General features: G+C 42.1%; 1 protein-coding gene across 1 annotated transcript in view; it reads right to left on the bottom strand.

Moving 5' to 3' along the window:
* Window positions 1-285: 285 nt before the first annotated feature.
* The window catches only part of zfpm1 (zinc finger protein, FOG family member 1), a 117,064-nt gene continuing 99,395 nt past the window's right edge, over window positions 286-17,954 (bottom strand). Inside the window, exons 5-9 of the mRNA XM_032580858.1 lie at window positions 7,303-7,405; window positions 6,986-7,228; window positions 5,805-6,038; window positions 5,482-5,724; window positions 286-4,577 (exon numbers count right to left, since the gene is read on the bottom strand). Coding sequence (XP_032436749.1) covers window positions 2,017-4,577; window positions 5,482-5,724; window positions 5,805-6,038; window positions 6,986-7,228; window positions 7,303-7,405 — 3,384 coding nt within the window. The 3' untranslated portion in view covers window positions 286-2,016. The remainder of the gene's footprint in view (window positions 4,578-5,481; window positions 5,725-5,804; window positions 6,039-6,985; window positions 7,229-7,302; window positions 7,406-17,954) is intronic.

Below are 17,954 nucleotides of genomic sequence, written 5' to 3' on the forward strand. Positions count from 1 at the left end.
AACAGTTCCTTCATATTGATGAAAATGTTCTTGTTCCCATTGCCATATTAATTTAAGCTGCTAAGCATAAAATTGGGATTTTCCCATGTCAATTTCTGAGTTTCAAAAATAAAAGAAATTGCTAGAAAGATTAATCTGAGAAATATGCTAGAAAAAACATGAAACATATTTAAGTTTAGCAGTAAAAAAATCTTTGACTTTTGGAAATTTTCTGAGTTTCAAAAGTAAAAGATTCCAGCGTTTCAAGCTCAGAAATTTCTGGGGGTTTTTTCTAGAAATTTTCTGAAATTAATCTAAAAACTTCTGAGTTGTTTCTAGCAAATGTTTGACTTTTTGGGGCTCAGAAATTTCCTTGTCTTTTCTAGAAAACTTCGGAGTTTTTTGGTGGAAGCTCTTTTTTCTAGCTACGAAATGTTCTGGTGCAAATATCCTGGGAAAAAAAAAGACCAAACTGACTTACGAGTAACTTTTTAGCAAAAAAAAAAAAAAGGATACTTATTTATTTTGGATAAATAAGTCCTTAAAATTAATTAAGAAACTAGTTCCACTGGCAGAATATTTCACATATAACAAGAGATTTTCAGTCTGCCAGTGGAACTAGTGTCTCATCAACATTAATAACTTATTTACTTAAAACAAGCTCCTCCATCTTGCTGAAAAGTTACTTGTGAGTTAGTTTTGCCTTATTTCAAGTGTGTTAAGATACTTGCACTAGATCGGAAACTAGACCAAAAATACTTGGTGAGATTTCAACAAACAACTACTGTAACAGAGAGGGGACAAACCAAACCAACAGCATTTAGCAGTAGTTCTACCTACTGATAAATGCAAGTTAAAGGTCCCACATAATGGATCTTTAAATCAGCAGCAAAAAAAAGTTTTCTTTGTTAATTTCTTAATATTGGGCAGGATGGAGACAGTTTTCAGGCTGCTTATGTGTCTGATCAGATCAAATCCAAAATGTTGGAAGAAGAAATGGTATTCTGAGGGAACATGAGGTTAAAACGAGTTTACTTTTTCAGGCCTGTCAGCTTTAAGTGCCGGCCTATCAGACCGAGTGATGATGTGACGGATCGCCCCCACTGCGTCCTGATGCGTCTTTTCTAAATCAAAAAGTATTCACAGTTTGAGCTAACACTGTCCTGCTGCATGGGAACATGTGGCGCAAACACAATGTTGTGCCTTCATCACCGGGTAAAAACTAATTTAACCTGAAACCCGTAGGGCTTCATCATCATCTTCAACAATCAGCGAGCCGCTGCGATCTAATCGAACATCTAATCAGCAACAAGCAGAGAAGGAAAAAAATAAAAAATAACGAACACAAACCTCACCACCAGCTAACAAAACGCTAACATGATAATAACAAAGCTCAGTGTGATCCCAGTGATTACTGTAAGATATTACATATCTACACTTAGAAAAGTCACTTCAGCACACCTGATCCAAACACGGCCTTCGAACAGTATGAAAAAATATACAAATAAAAAATACAAATACTCTCAGACAACAGGTAGGTAGTTTTCTGTCGACGTGAAATCAGTGAGGACTCAAAGATAAATATTTCACATTTCTTTTCTCCCTTGCTCTTTGAAGAAAAAATAAAAACAATGTTGCGCGTATGAAAAGAAAGCGTCCATCCTTCGGTAAATTAGTAACAAGATGATTTCTGCTTTTTCCACCCAGAAAAAAACAAACAAAAACAAGAGCCAGTGTTGAAACAAAAGCATCATAGATTTCTGTTTTTCAGACATACATTATGCACAGAGGATAAAAACATTAACAACGATTGAGTCTGTTTGAAATATCCCTCTGTTCAGGTCGGGAAGGTGAAGAGGATGCGTCTCAGCTCTTAGTGTGTGAAAAATGACCCATTTGGAGAGGAAACCACTGAGTTCGTAACACCACCTGCAGAGGATGGGACGTAACAGTCATCCGTGTTGGTTCCTCCAGCAGGGGGCGCCTCTCGGAGTTCAATCCGCTCAGAAAGACATGGGAGGAGGGGAAGAAGAGAGATTAGAGGGCTCCCTTGACGTGTTCAGCGCTGTGGGAGGAGCAGTAGTATTTCTTGTGAGCTATAAACGTGGAAAGGCTGCTGAACTTGATGTTGCACAGCCGGCAGAAACGGGAGTTACCGTTCTGGACCGGAGAGATTACCGCCGTTTTGGGTCCAGCGATGGGATTGGATGCCGTGCTCTCGGGAAGGTGGACGGGCGCCACCTTCTCCCGCGGAGCCTCAGGCACGGGTGAGACAGTCAGAGAGGGGGCGCGGGGCGGAGACACAGGGAGGGGTGAGGCAGAAGAAGGCGATCCTCCCCCAACTGACGGGCTGCCGTTCACCTGCGGGGACGCAGGGGAAGCAGCGCCGCTGCAGGTCTGTCCGTTAACGCTGTCTCTGTGGACTCGGGAGGCCATCTTGGCCTGGTTGGTGGGGGTGGTGGCGCCGGTGACCCCATCCCTGGGACTGAGGCTTGGGCTGCGGCTGACCGCCCTGCCGGGCCGCGGCGGGGTCTCCGCCGGAGGCTGAACGGTTAAGACCAGCCCATGGGTGGTCTTGAAGTGCTCCACCAGGTCGCAGGTGATGGGCCGGTTCGGACAGTATGGGCAGACCGCTAGGGAGGAACTGGCAGCCGCTCCTTTAGCTCCGGCTCCTGGAGTGGCTGCGAGTGTTGCATGCGAGGGAGATGCAGCACCAGAAGCGGGTAAGGCAGAGGGGCGAGGGCTGGGGGAGCCCCCTTGACCCTGGGCGACCCACTCAGCAGGCAAAGCTTTAGCCTCAGCAGGATGAAGGAGGTCCAGCCGCTCCTGTTGGGGTCTGCTCTTAGGGGAAGTGGAGGCCGACCTCTTGAGCCTGTGAAGCTGCTCCAGGGTGTGGGGCTGCAGAGTGGTGGCCGGGCAGTAGTAGGTCTTATGGGCCAGGTAGTTCTCAATGCTGTTGAAGCTGATGCTGCAGGCGGTGCACTTGTGGTAATCGGTTAGAGGAAGCGCCGGGAGAATACCGCCGCCACTGTTGTGCCGAGGAGTCTCCCTCAAACGAGGTCTCTTGCTCAGGTCTATGGGACCGTCTCCTTCGGGGCTGGAGCCACCTGCACCGCCAGGAGATACTTCCTGCTTCACCACCAAACCCAGAACGGAAGGAGAGGGAGCAGAAGCTGCGGAGGTGGTGGCAGCAGCGGCGGCGTTAGCTAGCGCCTCTGTTCGAGCCATGTGGATCTCGTACATCTTTTTCCTCTTGCGAGTGCGGATGGGCTGAGGAAGGAAGGCCGCGGTGTTGGAGCTCTTGGACATGTGGGTGGCCCGCTGGTTGGATGGGTCATGGCGAGACGCGCAGTAGAACCGTTTGTGAATGGTGTAGTTGTCATGACGGCTGAAGCGGATGTTGCAGGCCTCGCAGAAGGTTTTGTTAGGATCATCTTCCATGTCCTCTGTAGAACCGCTGGCAGGACTTTGACTGCCTTCGCTTGCCCTTCCTCCTCCACCACCTTCACCCTCTGAAGAGGACGACACTCCTTCTTTCCCTGCAGGAGTTTCTGTCTTTACCTCAACCAACCTCTTAGATTCTGCCACTCCGGTTCCTGCAGGAGGCTCAGAGTTCGTTGGAGAGACGGACGCGGCTCTGCTTGATGCTCCGATCTGAGGAGACGAGCTGGGAAGTCCGCCAGAAGCTGCCGGCGCAGAGACTCCGGACCCTGAAGCCGAACTTGGGCCCTCTCCCTGGTGTCTGCTGGAGCAGTAAAGCCTTTTATGTGCATAGTAGTTGTTGATGTTATTGAAGGTGATGTCGCACTCAAAGCAGGTGGCTCCTTTCTGGGGTGGAGTGGCAGTGGATGCAGCTGCAGCCGCGGTAGGTCCGGAGGTGAAGAAGGCGGCCGGGTTGCTCTGAACGACCGCCTGGCCCTGTTTCAGCCGACTGTGGACCATTTCGGACATCTTTGCCAGGATCTCTGATGCCTGTGGCAGGATGGCTGCTTCAGGGTTGAACATGTACTGGGGAAGGAAGATTGATCCTCCTGCAACGCCTGAACTTGATCCTCCAACGTGGGCAGGACTGGAACCAGGTGTGGGACTGGTTGGTTCGGCTTTGACGGTTGGGTTAGGGGGACTCTTTGGAGAGTTTGGTGTTTGACAGGAAGAGTTCATAGTTGGCTCTTCCTTTGTCGTCTTTCGTACTTCTTGATCCGGATCCTCTCCACCAACACCCTCCTCCTCCCCATCCTCTTTCATCTCCATCTGCTGCTCCTCCGTCTCAGACTCTGACTGCGGCTCCTCCTTTATCTTCAGCTCTGAAGTCTGAGCATCAGGAGAACTGAAGTCTCGAGGCGTTGCTGATCCCCCGTTTGCTCCTGGACTTGATGAATCTGGTTTGGGAACACAAGCTAGTGGTTCCCTCTCTTGTGGGGACAGTTGGGGCTGCTCGGCCGACAAGGGGGTGCTCTGGCGAGGAGTGGGGCTCCTTTCAGCTGGGACCCTGACCTCCAGGTGGGTCCGAACATGCTGCTGCAGCTGGGCGGGTGAGTCAGAGTTATGGCCGCAAACCTGACACTTGAGCACCACACCAGAGTCTCCGGGGCTTAGACCTGTTGATGATAGTAGTGTTAATACAAACCCTAATGACAGAAACATGAATTCTTGGTAGCTGCATTTACATTGACCATAAAATTATACAAAATGGCATTACAAAATAAATTGGATTAATGGAAACACGACAATTTTGCAAAACTGCAATGGAAACATTTTTTTCGCATTATGCCAGATTGTATAAAACAGCAACACGTTTATTTGTAGGCATTGGCCTCCTTGGATGATGAGCAGCTGGCTCCACCAGAGCTCACAGCATCGCACAGTTCATCCAACGTTCATTTGTGATTTAAATGTGTTGAGTCCATAGCCCTTCTGTAAATCTGCTGACTACTATTTCCCCTAAACACTGAGTATATGTAGCCACTCCTAAGTAAATTTGGTTTATTGCTCCAACGCCCAAATGATACGTCAACGTCTCCTCTAATGGCTGATAGATGATGAACGCTAACACCACAGCTGAAATATGTCATGTAAATGTTTACATCCATGATTTTTGATGATATCACGAGAGCAACGCCAGGGTTTCCCCAACAAAACTTGCTAATCCCAGTGGTAGATGCTAAGACAGTCTGCCAGCTGCCCATTGCATTTTTATGTTAATTTTTTTTTAAAAGTTGACAGGAAATTGGTGCTCACCCCCTCCCAGTTCCATGAATCAATTGTAAAACTAGCTTAATATATCCTTACTATCACCGATACTGGTGTATAAAAACCCTATCTAACATAATCAATGTTTACCCTGCTGGGGAGGCAAGTAAAGCCTGGCGGGCTGCCAGGATTATAATACCCTGGGGGAAACCCTAATCGAAATTATGATAAAGTATTTTTTCCACATTATCAGAGATTGGAAAGGTTTTGTACACATTTGTAATAGAAACAGCTAATGATATTTGGACGTACCGGTGGAGAGGGGCAGTTTAGGAAGGCCTGGTCCTGGAGAGTAGACCTCACTGCGAGATCCCGGCTGGCACACCATGTGGCTGGTGACCAGGTGGCTATAGAGGATGTCTCTGGTGGTGGAGACGAAGCCGCAGCCGTGACAGACGCCGTTTAGTGTGTCTGTGTGGACCTTAAGATGGCGCTCACAGTTCGCTTTAGTGGTGAAGGCTGAAAGGCAGATGAGACAAACGAACGGACGCTCACCTGAGGAAAGAGACGGTGAAGGGAAAGTTAACCTCTTCCAACCGATCCGCCCACCCCACACGTCAAGAGACGTCTCTCACCACTGTGTGTGCGCATGTGGATCTCCAGAGAGCTGGCGCTGGGGCAGCTTTTGTTGCACTGTGGGAACGGGCAGATGCGCTCGTTGGGGTACGACTCTTTGGGCTTGTCCTGCGGGGGCGAAGAGGCCGCAGCCGGCTGCTTCTGCCGGCTGGCGCAGTAGTACATGAGGTGGGCCTGCAGGTTCCGCTCACTGCGGTACCAGATCCCACAGTCTTTGCATGGAAAAATATCCTCTGTTGACCAAGAAAAACAGAAATTCAGAGAGAGAAAAGGATCCGTTACTCAACTTTATTGACATAAAGTCCATTTGAACTCTATAAATCCAAACCTTAACAATGAACAATGATCCATGATTGCTACAGACATTAATTATGTTCTATTATGTATTTTCAATCACCTATAATGACTTCCTACAGTGTGAAACTGCATGAAGTGTCTGTAAGCCTATTAGAAAATCCATAGAAGCATCTATTTCTTACAGAGTGACACTGCCATCTAGTGGCCATTTGAGCATTACAACATAACATGATGTTTTCCATAAATCTTTAAGACTGAAGTGCAAAAAGTGAAAAACTGAAGCACTCAACATCTGAAAATGTGAGTCAAATGTTTTCTTTTCAATGTTGAAAAATCTGTTAAAGTAAGGAGTTTCATTTATGATGACAAAAACAATATTTTTACTTTCAGACGTTCTGCGTTGCTTTGCTGACATGACGACAATTTGCTCCAGTCTGTTGTAGTAGTATTTATTATTTATTATAGCTGTCTGTATTTTTGAGCTGCCAACATGAAACTCAATCATGTTGTATATTTAAATACATCTAAAGGTTTAGAAATGACTGATGAACATTTGATGAAAATATAAACAGTTAGGTTGAAAACTGGACACATCCATCCATCCATCCATCCATCCATCCAAAAAAAGCCAAAACCAAGGAAAACTCCTGCAAGTTTGGAAAAAATTATTGATTCATGTTACTTTAAAAGATTATTTTTTAAAGTAGTTCTAAAGTTTAGTTCAGAAACTTTTTTGAGGGACTTATGTTCATGTTCTTATCAAGTTAATCTACACCTAACTTAAATACTGCCTCAGTAATCTGAATAATCAGTTGAGTAATCAGTTGTCTGAAATAAACTAAACTAAACTAAACTAGTAGGTAGGTAGTGAGGCAATACTCACTGTTGACCACTGCGGTCGCCAAGATGGCCGCCATGCCGGCCTGCTGGGGAAGCAGCTGGATGTCGGAGCGCAGCGCCGCCGGGTACAGAGGCTCCTCCTTCACCGCTGGCTGCAGTGGAGGAGACAGCTGGGCCGCCAGGGAGGAAGAGGAGGAGGAAGAGGAAGGCGGACGCGGCGACAGAGAAGCTAGGAGCTTTCCACCGGCCCTGACCTCTGTGGTGACCTTACAGAACAGCTCCTCACCTGGAAGCCAGCAGATTTACACTCAGACTGACGGCCTGACGGACCCCTGCGGAGGCAGACGGAGGAGCGCTCACCTCGGCTGTAGATGCTGCAGTTGGCTGCCGAAGGGTCAGAGGTCAGAGGAAGGCGGTTAATCCAGCAGTCTGCCTGTTCACAGAGCAGAGTCAGCGCCGAGTTCTGCACACAAACAACAAAAACACGGTTCAAAAAAAAAGTTTTCATTGAGATCGAACTGAAACATTCATATTCCCACGTCTGACACGATAACATGTTACTTGTCCCATAATAAATTATAATATTGTTGTTTTGAGACTATTTTCAAGTAATTTAATGATAATGACACAATATTTCTTTCAAAATTAACTAAATTAACTTTAGTAAAATTTAAAGGCTTGTGTCTGGACACCTTAGAAGAGAAATGGCGCCCCCTGCAGGTTAAAAACAAAAGAGACGAAACAAAATAAAGCAAGAAACAATTCCAGAAACTTCAGCACCAGCTTTTAACTCATAAGATTAACTTTCTGTTTGATTTTCCATCGTTTAATTTCTACTAGCTGAACAACGGATTGGTTCTTTCTTCTCCTTTAAATCCAAAGTTTATTCAAAAACTTAAATTGTTAATTAGTACCAAAGAGAATATAAGAAAATGAATGAATGAATAAATAAAGGCAGGGAGGTGAAAATGAGGCAAGGAATGGTAGAAACATGGGTAAAGGAGTAAAATAAAGAATATACGTAAAAGTTAAGATCAGAATAAAGATGGAAATAAAAGTTGCAAGGAAGGAATACATTCAGGAATAAAAGTGGGAAAAGGGAAAGAAATAAAAGAAGGAATGTTGGAAATAAGGCAGAAATTGCAGGAATTAAAGCAAAACTAAATATGGAAATCAAGGCAAGATTCAATAAATAAATGGAGGAATGAAGGAGTAAATGTAGCATTAAATGCAGAAATGAAAGCAAGATTAACCGAATTAATCTGACATTGAAGGAAATAAAATAAATAAATTTAAAAAACTAATATTTCTTTTGAAGTTTTTCTAATAATCTGAGAAAAAGTTGAATAAATACAAAATCTAAACTAAATGTTATGTTAAAATAAAAAGTAAAAGCAGAACATTTGGAGTATTTTATGCTCATCTGATCATTTAATCCCAGCAGATCTGGTTCGTTTGCTTGTGAATTATTTCAGAACCAGCCTGTTGGTGTCAAAGTGTGGCTGTACAGGTTTGAGGTCCTTTTCCAGATTTTTAAAATTAAAATATTACAAGTTGATTCGTTTCTTAGCAGGTAAAAAGAAAATAATTCACAATAAAATATTTTTTGCATTTTTAACTGCAAAAATAAACAGTAAAAGTAAAACGTGGCTCCTTCGTGCTTTCAACTTGTTCCTTTTGGCCCAAGTTAACACCTGAGCACAGATAGGAAATGCTGCAGGAGGTATCACTCTGTCTGTAAACGTGCACCTCGCTCAGCCTCTTAATGAACGCTGGGAATAATCAAACACAACTCCTTCCTTTGTATGTTTCAAGTGTCTCCGCTCAGCTTGAACTGGGCAGCTTTACAGCCTCCCGTCCTGCAGATTATCCCCGACATTAACGACGCCGATCTGGGAACGAACAGCGACCGCACCGCCGGCATTAAACACCCTGAAAGAGCCGGAGGAGAGCCGCTGATGACGATTACGGTCAGAGAAGGAAATGAGCGCAGCTCTGGCCGGGCAAAGAGGCAGAGAAAAAAATAAAAAGAGAGAGAGAGATAAAAGAAGGAGAGAGAGGATCTGATGAGGCGGCCATTCAGCCGGCGGCGTTAATAAGATCCAGAGCGGATACGCTCAACAAAGAGGCTGGACATGCAGATCCTGTGGAGGTATGAGGGGAGAACAAACACACTCCGATATCCTCAGCAGATCAAAATCTGATCCAGAAATAACAATCAAATCAATGCAGCAAAACACAACCAGATCAGGATTTAAAATCTGTTCATTCATCCTGGAACAAAACGCTAATAAAAACCAAACACACTTTCCTGACAACCTCCCAGCTGCGACGCGAACATTTCCCCGTTTACGAGCTCAGATTCACAAAACAAAACAAAACACACAAACTGTTGATTCACAAACATTTACATATAATCTTTCATTTACTATTAGACCAACCAATTAGCATAGAAGTCAAGTTTTTTTTGTTTAACAATTAATCAGATAAAAAATTGCCACGTTCTCCAGATTTTTCATTTAACCACTTTAGCCTTTTTTCTTTTACAATATTAGAAATACATGAAATGCTTCTTCAAGTAGGCTTCTTCCCACTTTGCGTCAGCAGCTCAACGTGGAGCTGCAGTACCGTCGTTTCTCCACCAGGAGGAGACATTCACACAGATTTGATCATAAACAGCCCAGAAAGGTCAGAGTTGACGTGATGGGAAAGTTCAACACTCCCCATTAAAAGGCTTGTTTTTTATATAATGGAAACAAACTATTTCAATAAAAAACTTTCTCCACATATAATCTGAATGTTAAAAATGTGACATAAAGTCAACCAGGTTGGGAGGAAATAGCTGCAGCGTAACATTTCAGGTGTAAATTAAACTACAGAGCGAAAATGTTTCCATGTATTTGTGGAAAATTTAACAAATCTGCTGTTTAAAGTGTTTAATGTTTCTGAACTTGTCACATTAAGGCTGAACAAAAGCCCAACAAGCTGCGACTGGCGATTATTTCCTCCACAAATGTCCAAAAGCAATATTTAAAACAATCCATTCAAAAGAAAACACTAGTTAACTTTGGCTCCATAAAGATTAAACAGATTTTTCTAATAATAAAAAAATAATAAAAGTAATTGGTTTATTAAATGTTAGAGCTTTAATTATCAGATTACCTCAGCAGGACGTGAAGCAGCATTTTAATTTGTTTCCGGCCAGATAAATAAATTAATATGTTCAGTGTTCACTGATTGTTTGGTTCTGAAAGATTTTGATTTAAAAATCTTTTCTGACACAGAAACGTTCAGCTGCTGAGATCAAAGAGAGACGGAAAAAACAGAAACAATCTGAGATCAGAGAGGATTCAGTAAAATATAGAGATGACACGAAACGAATGGATGGATGGTTGGTTGGTTGGTTGGTTGGTTGGTTGGATAATTGATTGGATGGATGGATGTATGGTTGGATGGTTGGTTGGTTGGTTGGTTGGATAGTTAGTTGGATGGATGGATGGATGGATGGATGGATGGATGGATGGTTGGATAGTTAGTTGGATAATTGGTTGGATGGATGGATGGATGGATGGTTGGTTGGCTGGTTGAATTGATGGATGGATGGATGGATGGATGGATGGATGGATGGATGGATGATTGATTGGATGGATGGTTGGTTGAATGGTAGGTTGGATGGTTGGATGTATGGTTGGATGTATGGTTGGTTGGATGTATGGATGTATGGTTGGATGTATGGATGTATGGTTGGATGTATGGTTGGTTGGATGTATGGATGTATGGTTGGATGTATGGATGTATGGTTGGATGTATGGTTGGTTGGATGTATGGTTGGATGTATGGATGTATGGTTGGATGTATGGTTGGTTGGATGTATGGTTGGATGTATGGTTGGTTGGATGTATGGTTGGATGTATGGATGGATGGTTGGATGTATGTATGGTTGGATGTATGGTTGGATGGTATTCCCCCTGCTGCTGCTGAATCTGGTTTGCTCCATTAGTTAACCCTCTTTAGTGCTGAAGTTTCTGTAAAGCTGTGAACTTCAGCAACTTGTTTTCATCTCCAGGCAGTCGCTGTTTTTCAGTTTCCCTCCCTGAGGCGAAGCCTGATGAGCCGAGCCGATCCTGGTACCAGCGGCCTGGGGTGAGAGCCGGGATCGGATCAGAACCAGGCGGGAATAAATCCTCTGCTTGATGCTTCCAGCCTCAATCAGCTGCTAACACTCCACACATTTATCCACGCATTCCCAGATCCATGGATCCCCGTCATCACCGGGCGGACCTGAGGTGGAGCTGGCGGCGGCAGGAAGAGGACATCCGGGAGGAAGCCTGGGCGTCCGCCGTGGCAGAGCGCGGATCGTGTTTCAGAGAAGATGCAGCGCAGATGTGGAGATACGGCTGCTTTTGTTTTAATCTGAAACCCAACGCTGGAGCCGTCTGAGCTCTAAGTACCGCTAATTCAGACTGATTCATCACGGCCGCAGCTCCGGAATGCTCCGAGAGAAAAACCCCGAAACGTCAAGTCTGATAGTCTAAACTGCTCTCCAAATGGTCAAACTGGTCCTGATATCAATCAAACTGGTCCTGATATAAATCAAACTGGTCCTGATATCAATCAAACTGGTCCTGATATCAATCAAACTGGTCCTGATATCAATCAAACTGGTCCTGATATCAATCAAGCTGGTCCTGATATCAATCAAACTGGTCCTGATATCAATCAAACTGGTCCTGATATCAATCAAACTGGTCCTGATATCAATCAAACTGGTCCTGATATCAATCAAACTGGTCCTGATCAGCTGCTGCTGAAAAGGTTAATCAGATTTTTGGCTCCTTCAGAAGAAAAACCCAAAATTTCACCAAATGTTAAAAATTTTCTAGAAAGAACTCAATATTTTCTTTAGCATTTTCTAGAAAAAACATGGATATTATTGAGTTTGCCAAGTTGAGAATTTGCTGAAATTTTGCAATTTCAAAAAAGATTTTGTGACAAAAAAAAAAAGTCTTTGAAATTTCAGATTTTTTTGTTTTCCCAAAATTTGCTAGAAAAATCTCAGAAATGTTTAGATAAATTGAAGACATTTTCTAGAAAAAAAGTTGGAATTTTTTATACTTTTGGACATTTTCTGATTTACAGAAGACAAAAATTTTTGATTTTCAAAATTTTACAATTTTGGACATTTTCTGAAGTTTTCAGAGTTTTTTAGTCCCAGCAAATTTCTTGACTTTTCAATCTCAGAAAACTGAGGTTTTTTGTCTAGAACATTTCTGAAATATCAAAAAAAAATTTTAGCTAATTTTTGACTTTTCAATTTCAGAAATTTCTTTAGGTTTTTCCAGGAAAATATCAGATGTTTTGGCAGAAATTTACTCCTTTTTTATCTACAGATGACTCTAATACACCATAGAACTTTAATACAAGACTTCCTGTTTTCAGTCAGTAATTTCTTAATGCTGATGAAAAAGTACTGATTACACTGGCAAATTATTTCAGTTATAACATGGAAAAAGGTTTTTTCTTGGTGGAAAGATTGAATTATCTGGGAATAAAATGTTCTCATAGCTATCTAAAACCAGACAATCTGAGGCCGCTTTTATGCTACATGAGTGTAATAATGAACCTAAAAATTGATGTTTCTTTACATATTTTGTAGCGTTTTCTGTGTTTGTGGGGTTTAACACTCTTTGGGGGTCCTGGGATGGAAAAGTTTATTTGTTCTATAAACTTAACCTGAAATACTTGGTCAGGTTTTGAGTTTTTGCAGTGTTCTCCGCCACCTGAACCATCCGTTGGCTCTCCATCTATCAGCTGGATGTCTCCCCCCCGGCGGAGCTTCATCTTGGTTGAGAGCGCCGCCTTAAGCCCCCATCAGCCAGTGGAGAGTCTTTGAGCCGCAGTCTAAGCCCCGCGCCCGGACCCCGGTCCCCTCATGAATATTAACGAGCTCCGAGCCCCGGCTTTAATCTGCCTGATCCCCCGCACTGCTGCCGCCGCCACGATAGCGAATCTAATTATTTGGTCTGATATTATAACCGCCCTCCTCTTCCTCCCTGCACGTTGTGCTGCTGCTGCACAAACACACAGCGGCTGAACTCCAGAGCTACCTTCTTCCCCTCAACTCGCTTCACGTATAACAATCACCCCCCCCAGTGCAGCCTGCGACGCCCTCTCCTTATCGGACTGGAAAACGCCCTCCTCCTTCCAGATAAAACCTGAATGCAAATGATGGCAGCTGATTTTTCATTTTCTCCCTCCGTTCGCCTCATTCAGCGTCGGGATGAACCGTCGCTGATGGTGACGATGAGGAGGAACGCTGCAAAAACACAAAACCTCACCAAGTATTTTTGGTCTGGTTTCTAGTACAAATATCTTAGTACACTTGAAAAAATGGACAAAATTCTCTTTATAGAAAGGTAGGAGCTAATTTTAAGTCAATAATTCCTTAATATTGATGAAAAAATTCTACTTCCACTGGCAGATTATTTCAGTTATAACATCAGAAACATGTTTTGTTATGAGTGAAATAATCTCCAATGGAATAAATACAATTTCATAAATATTAAGTAATTATTTTCTTCAAACAAGCCACATATTTCGCTAAAAAGTTACTTGGAACTTAGTTTCTCTTATCTCAAGTGAACTAAGATATTTGAACTGGATACTAGACCAAAAATACTTGGTAAGATTTTTGTGATTTTCTTGTTTAAAACTTCTGGATTTGCTTAAAAAAGTTAAACTTTGACAGATTTTTGTGGCTGCAGTTGCATTGAGACACTGCAAAAACACAAAGTTTTACCACATAGTTTTTGTCTAGTTTCTAGTGTAAATATCTTAGTTCACTGGAAATAAAAAAACAAATGACAAGTAACTTTTCAGCAAGATATAGTTTTAAGAAAATAATTCCTTAATATTATTAAAAAGTTCGAGTTCCACTGACAGATTATTTCACTTATAACAAAGGATTTGATGAAGGAAAGAAACTGCCAGTGGAACCAGAAGTTTTTAATTAATATTAAGACATTACAGAATTAAAACAAGACTACATTCTTGCTGAAAAGTTACTTGTAAGTTAGTTTTGTTTTATTTCAGGAATACTAAGATATTTACACTAACACAAAGGTGTATTTATTGCCATTGTAGATAGAAATAAAACGAGTAAATTCTTGCTGAAAAACTTTCTAGGAAACATTTTCTAGAAAAAACAAGGATATTTCCGTGTTTCAAAAGTCAAAAATTTACTGTTAAAAAAACTTTTTTAAAATTTTGAGATTAATCAGAAATTTTCTATAAAAAAAGTCAAAAAGTTTCGACTTTGAAACTCAGAAAATGTAAAATCTGGAACATTTTTGACTTTTAAACAGTTACTTTTAAGTTAGTTTTGCCTTATTTGACTTTTGCAGTAGAAACTAGACCAGAAATACGTGGTCAGACTTTGTGTTTTGCAGTGAAATTTCTGAGGGCTGAGCAGATTAAGACTTCTCGCTAGCAGCTGTCAACGGCTGCAGTGGGAAATAAGAGATGTTTGTTTATGCAAATCACCGAACACATCTGTCTCACTGCTGCAAACCGTCTAATATGGTTTACAGCGGGACGACCTGCGGGTCACTGCATGTAAAACATGCAGGTCAATGATCTATGAGAAGACAGCTGGACAGTGAAGTTTGTAAAGCAAACATGGCTGCTTTTAGTGCAACTTTAAAACAAATACAGGTTGTCTCATTTGAATCACACTCAAGAGTCATAATGATGGATTGAGATGATTAAGAGTGAATTCACACCAGCCCTGTTTAGTCCGCTTTAATCAAACGTTCATTTATCTAGAAAGGCTGGTTCGGTTGTGGAGGTGTGAACGGATTAAAAAAGCAAACTGGTCCACCTACAAATCTCGGTCTCAGTTCGGTTGAAATTAACTCCTCTCTGGTTCGAAGCGGTCTAGCAGGAAGCAAACTACAGAGCAGGGGATTCTGGGTAAATACAACCAAAACAAACACGTTAGCTTAGCGGCACAGCGCAAAATGCTTGTCTTCTTTTGTCAAAAGACACAATAGAAACCTTACAAACGCTGAAATCTGATGCCACATCATTTCTGGACATTGCGCTCAGTGTCTTTTTCAGAGGTTTTCGTGTTGTTTCCTTCTGTGGTTCTTGGTGCAGCGCCCCCACAGGCGAGGAGGGAAACAGGTTTTTCAAAGAGTTTGGATGGTTTGTGATAGAGAACCACAGCAGCTGAAAATGTATCAAATGTTGCAACTTTGGTCCCCAATCAGGTGGGAAAAACAACCTAAAACTATCATGAGCTGAAAGCCAGAACACAAGTGGAAAAGTTGTAGAATCATAATATATGAAAAGCAGAAAATCTTCAGACTCTCATGGGAACGATCTCCTTTGCTTCATTCTGCTTCAGGTCACTTTATTCACTTCAAGCTGTGGGACAACATGAAGCAACGCAGGTCAATGAAGAGTCAGAAAAATAAGACATCTGATCCACCTGTGCCAGCTTTCAAATTTCTCACAGCTCGTTCCAGAAGCACAGAGTTTCCCCCCTCCTCTCCTGAATTAAATTGACCTGGTTGGAATTTAATAAGCCGCACCGCTGACCTTTTCAACCATCTTTCATTCACTCACTCATTCCATCGTCCAGCTCATCCTTTTCCTCCCTTCTCCTCTTTCATGGCCTTCCTCTTCTTCATGCATCTCTTTTCTTTCTTAATCTTTGATTCGCTTCCTCTCGCCAACTCTCATTCCATCATCCCATCTCTCCCTCCATGTCTCTTATTCTATCTCTACAGGAAATGGCTTTCTTTCCTCCGCAGTCCGGCGGGTTGGAGGGCTGCACTCACTGTCCCAAACAAAGAGGTCACTGTGTGAATCCTCCAAAAACACAAAGGAGAAAAGGAAGGCAGATAAACATCTGAAACCTACTCTCATCCGCTTCGCCGATACAAACACACTTTTTACCTCCGGTACACCCACACACACGCCCACACACACACAAAATATTACCAAGTATTTGTGCAAATATTTTACTATACTTGAAATAAAACAAAACTAACTTTTTAGAAATTTTCTTCTTTTTTTTTCCAAGGAAATTTAAAGAACATTTATGAATTTTTTGGTGGAAATTTAATTATTGTTTTTTATCTACAGAGGCCCTAATACACCATCGTACTGGTGGGAATATCTTAGTATACTTGAAATAAGACAAGTACCTTTTCAGCAAGATATAGTAGCTTGTTTAAAGTTAATAATTCCTTAATATTAATGAAAACATCCTTGTTCCAATGGCAGATTATTCCACTTATAACATGGGAAAAAAATATTGTTACAAGTGAAATAATCAGCCAGTGGAAGTAGTAATTTTCAGCAATATTACTTAACCACTGAGTTAAAAGAAGCCTAAATATCTTGCTGAAAAGTTACTTCAAAGTTAGTTTTGTCTTAATTCAAGTGTACTGAGATATTTGCACCAGAAACTAGAAAATACTTGGTAAAATTTTGTGTTTTTGCAGCATGTCAACGCAGCTGCAGCCACGAAAATCCAGCTTAGTTTAGCTTTTATTTTGAAAGTGTGATACACCATAAAGTGGGAGAATTTAATTATCACTTGGTGATAGTCCAGAAAATCTGTTTAAGAAAATATACGCCACCACACAGAAATTAATAGTATCGCAACTAATTACATATATGGGTTTTAAAAAAAAAAAACAAAAAAAGGGGTAACGAAGGTTCGGGCAACGTCTCACCAGGAGACCGGAATTGAGGAGCCCCGCCCCTCGCTCTTCAGACAGAGTTTGGGGAAGAAGACGGCGGTTGTCCTTTCTTTCTCTCACTGACTGTTCGTCATTACAGGTTAGTAGTGTGAAGCTGGTGAGGGCTGCCCCCCCTTTAAAAATGTGGAGTAACAATGTATATTTGGATATGATTTGTAATTTGATTGATAGATGTGCTGAAACATTGAAAATAAATAAAGAAAAAAAGGATTTGTTAGGATCGCAGTTAGCTACATTTTAGCTACAACGGTCGCATAACGGCCGTTCTGAAGATCGCTACATGTATCTTTTTTTAGCTTCGTTCCACTCCCCGATTAAACATTGGTACCCTGAGATACATTGTGTTGTTTTATCTGTTAAAAAGGAGTTATTATTATGATTATTGTTATTATTATTATTATTACTATAGACTTTACTTTTTCTCCCTCGCTATGTAATCAATTAAACTGTAGTTTATTCAGTCGGACAGTAGTTATTGAAAACACATTAGAGCGAGCTTAAGGTTTTGTCCATTATTACATCTCCCTCTTGCAGTATTCAACATAATTAATCCTCTTATTTGAGAAATGGTTTTTTTAATGTATATCGCTGCACTCTGGATTGATTGGTGAGAGTTGATACCTTTTTACACAGGTGAAGGCTGTGTGTGGTTTTTTGTAGCAGAAGAAAGGACACAGGAATGTGATTGTTCTAGGAAATGTTAATAATTTCATAATTTCAATAATTTGTAATAAAGACAGAGTTTGGGGAAGAAGACGGCGGTTGTCCTTTCTTTCTCTCACTGACTGTTCGTCATTACAGGCTCTCCAAGATCAAGGGAAAGCAGAAAGTCTTCAGAAGAAGAAAAAAAAACGGAAAAACAAAACAAAACATCATTTGTTATATTTGTCACTATAAGTAGAGACGAGTAACAAACTGTGGGGGCTCGTCCGGGATCTCCTCATCAAAAATATTGGGAGAAGATCCAGAGATACCAGAACCACGTGACCAAGGTGACACAGCTGAAGGCCAGGAGTCAACCCGTGGGTGTCCAAAGTGGAAGATCAGAGTGGGAAGGCACCGCGATCCTCCACCGGAACTGCACTGTTGATCCTGAGTTCAACGTAAGCTGATCGCCGAGGAGCCACATCGCCGATTCAGAAGACAGCGCACTCGAGCTGCAGCTGAGCCACGTTGCTGATCCAGTGGACAACGTACTCTAGTTGAAGCTGAGCCAAGTTGCTGATCCACAGGACAACG

Source organism: Xiphophorus hellerii, chromosome 2 (genome assembly GCF_003331165.1).
Source record: "Xiphophorus hellerii strain 12219 chromosome 2, Xiphophorus_hellerii-4.1, whole genome shotgun sequence".
Lineage (NCBI taxonomy): Eukaryota > Metazoa > Chordata > Actinopteri > Cyprinodontiformes > Poeciliidae > Xiphophorus > Xiphophorus hellerii.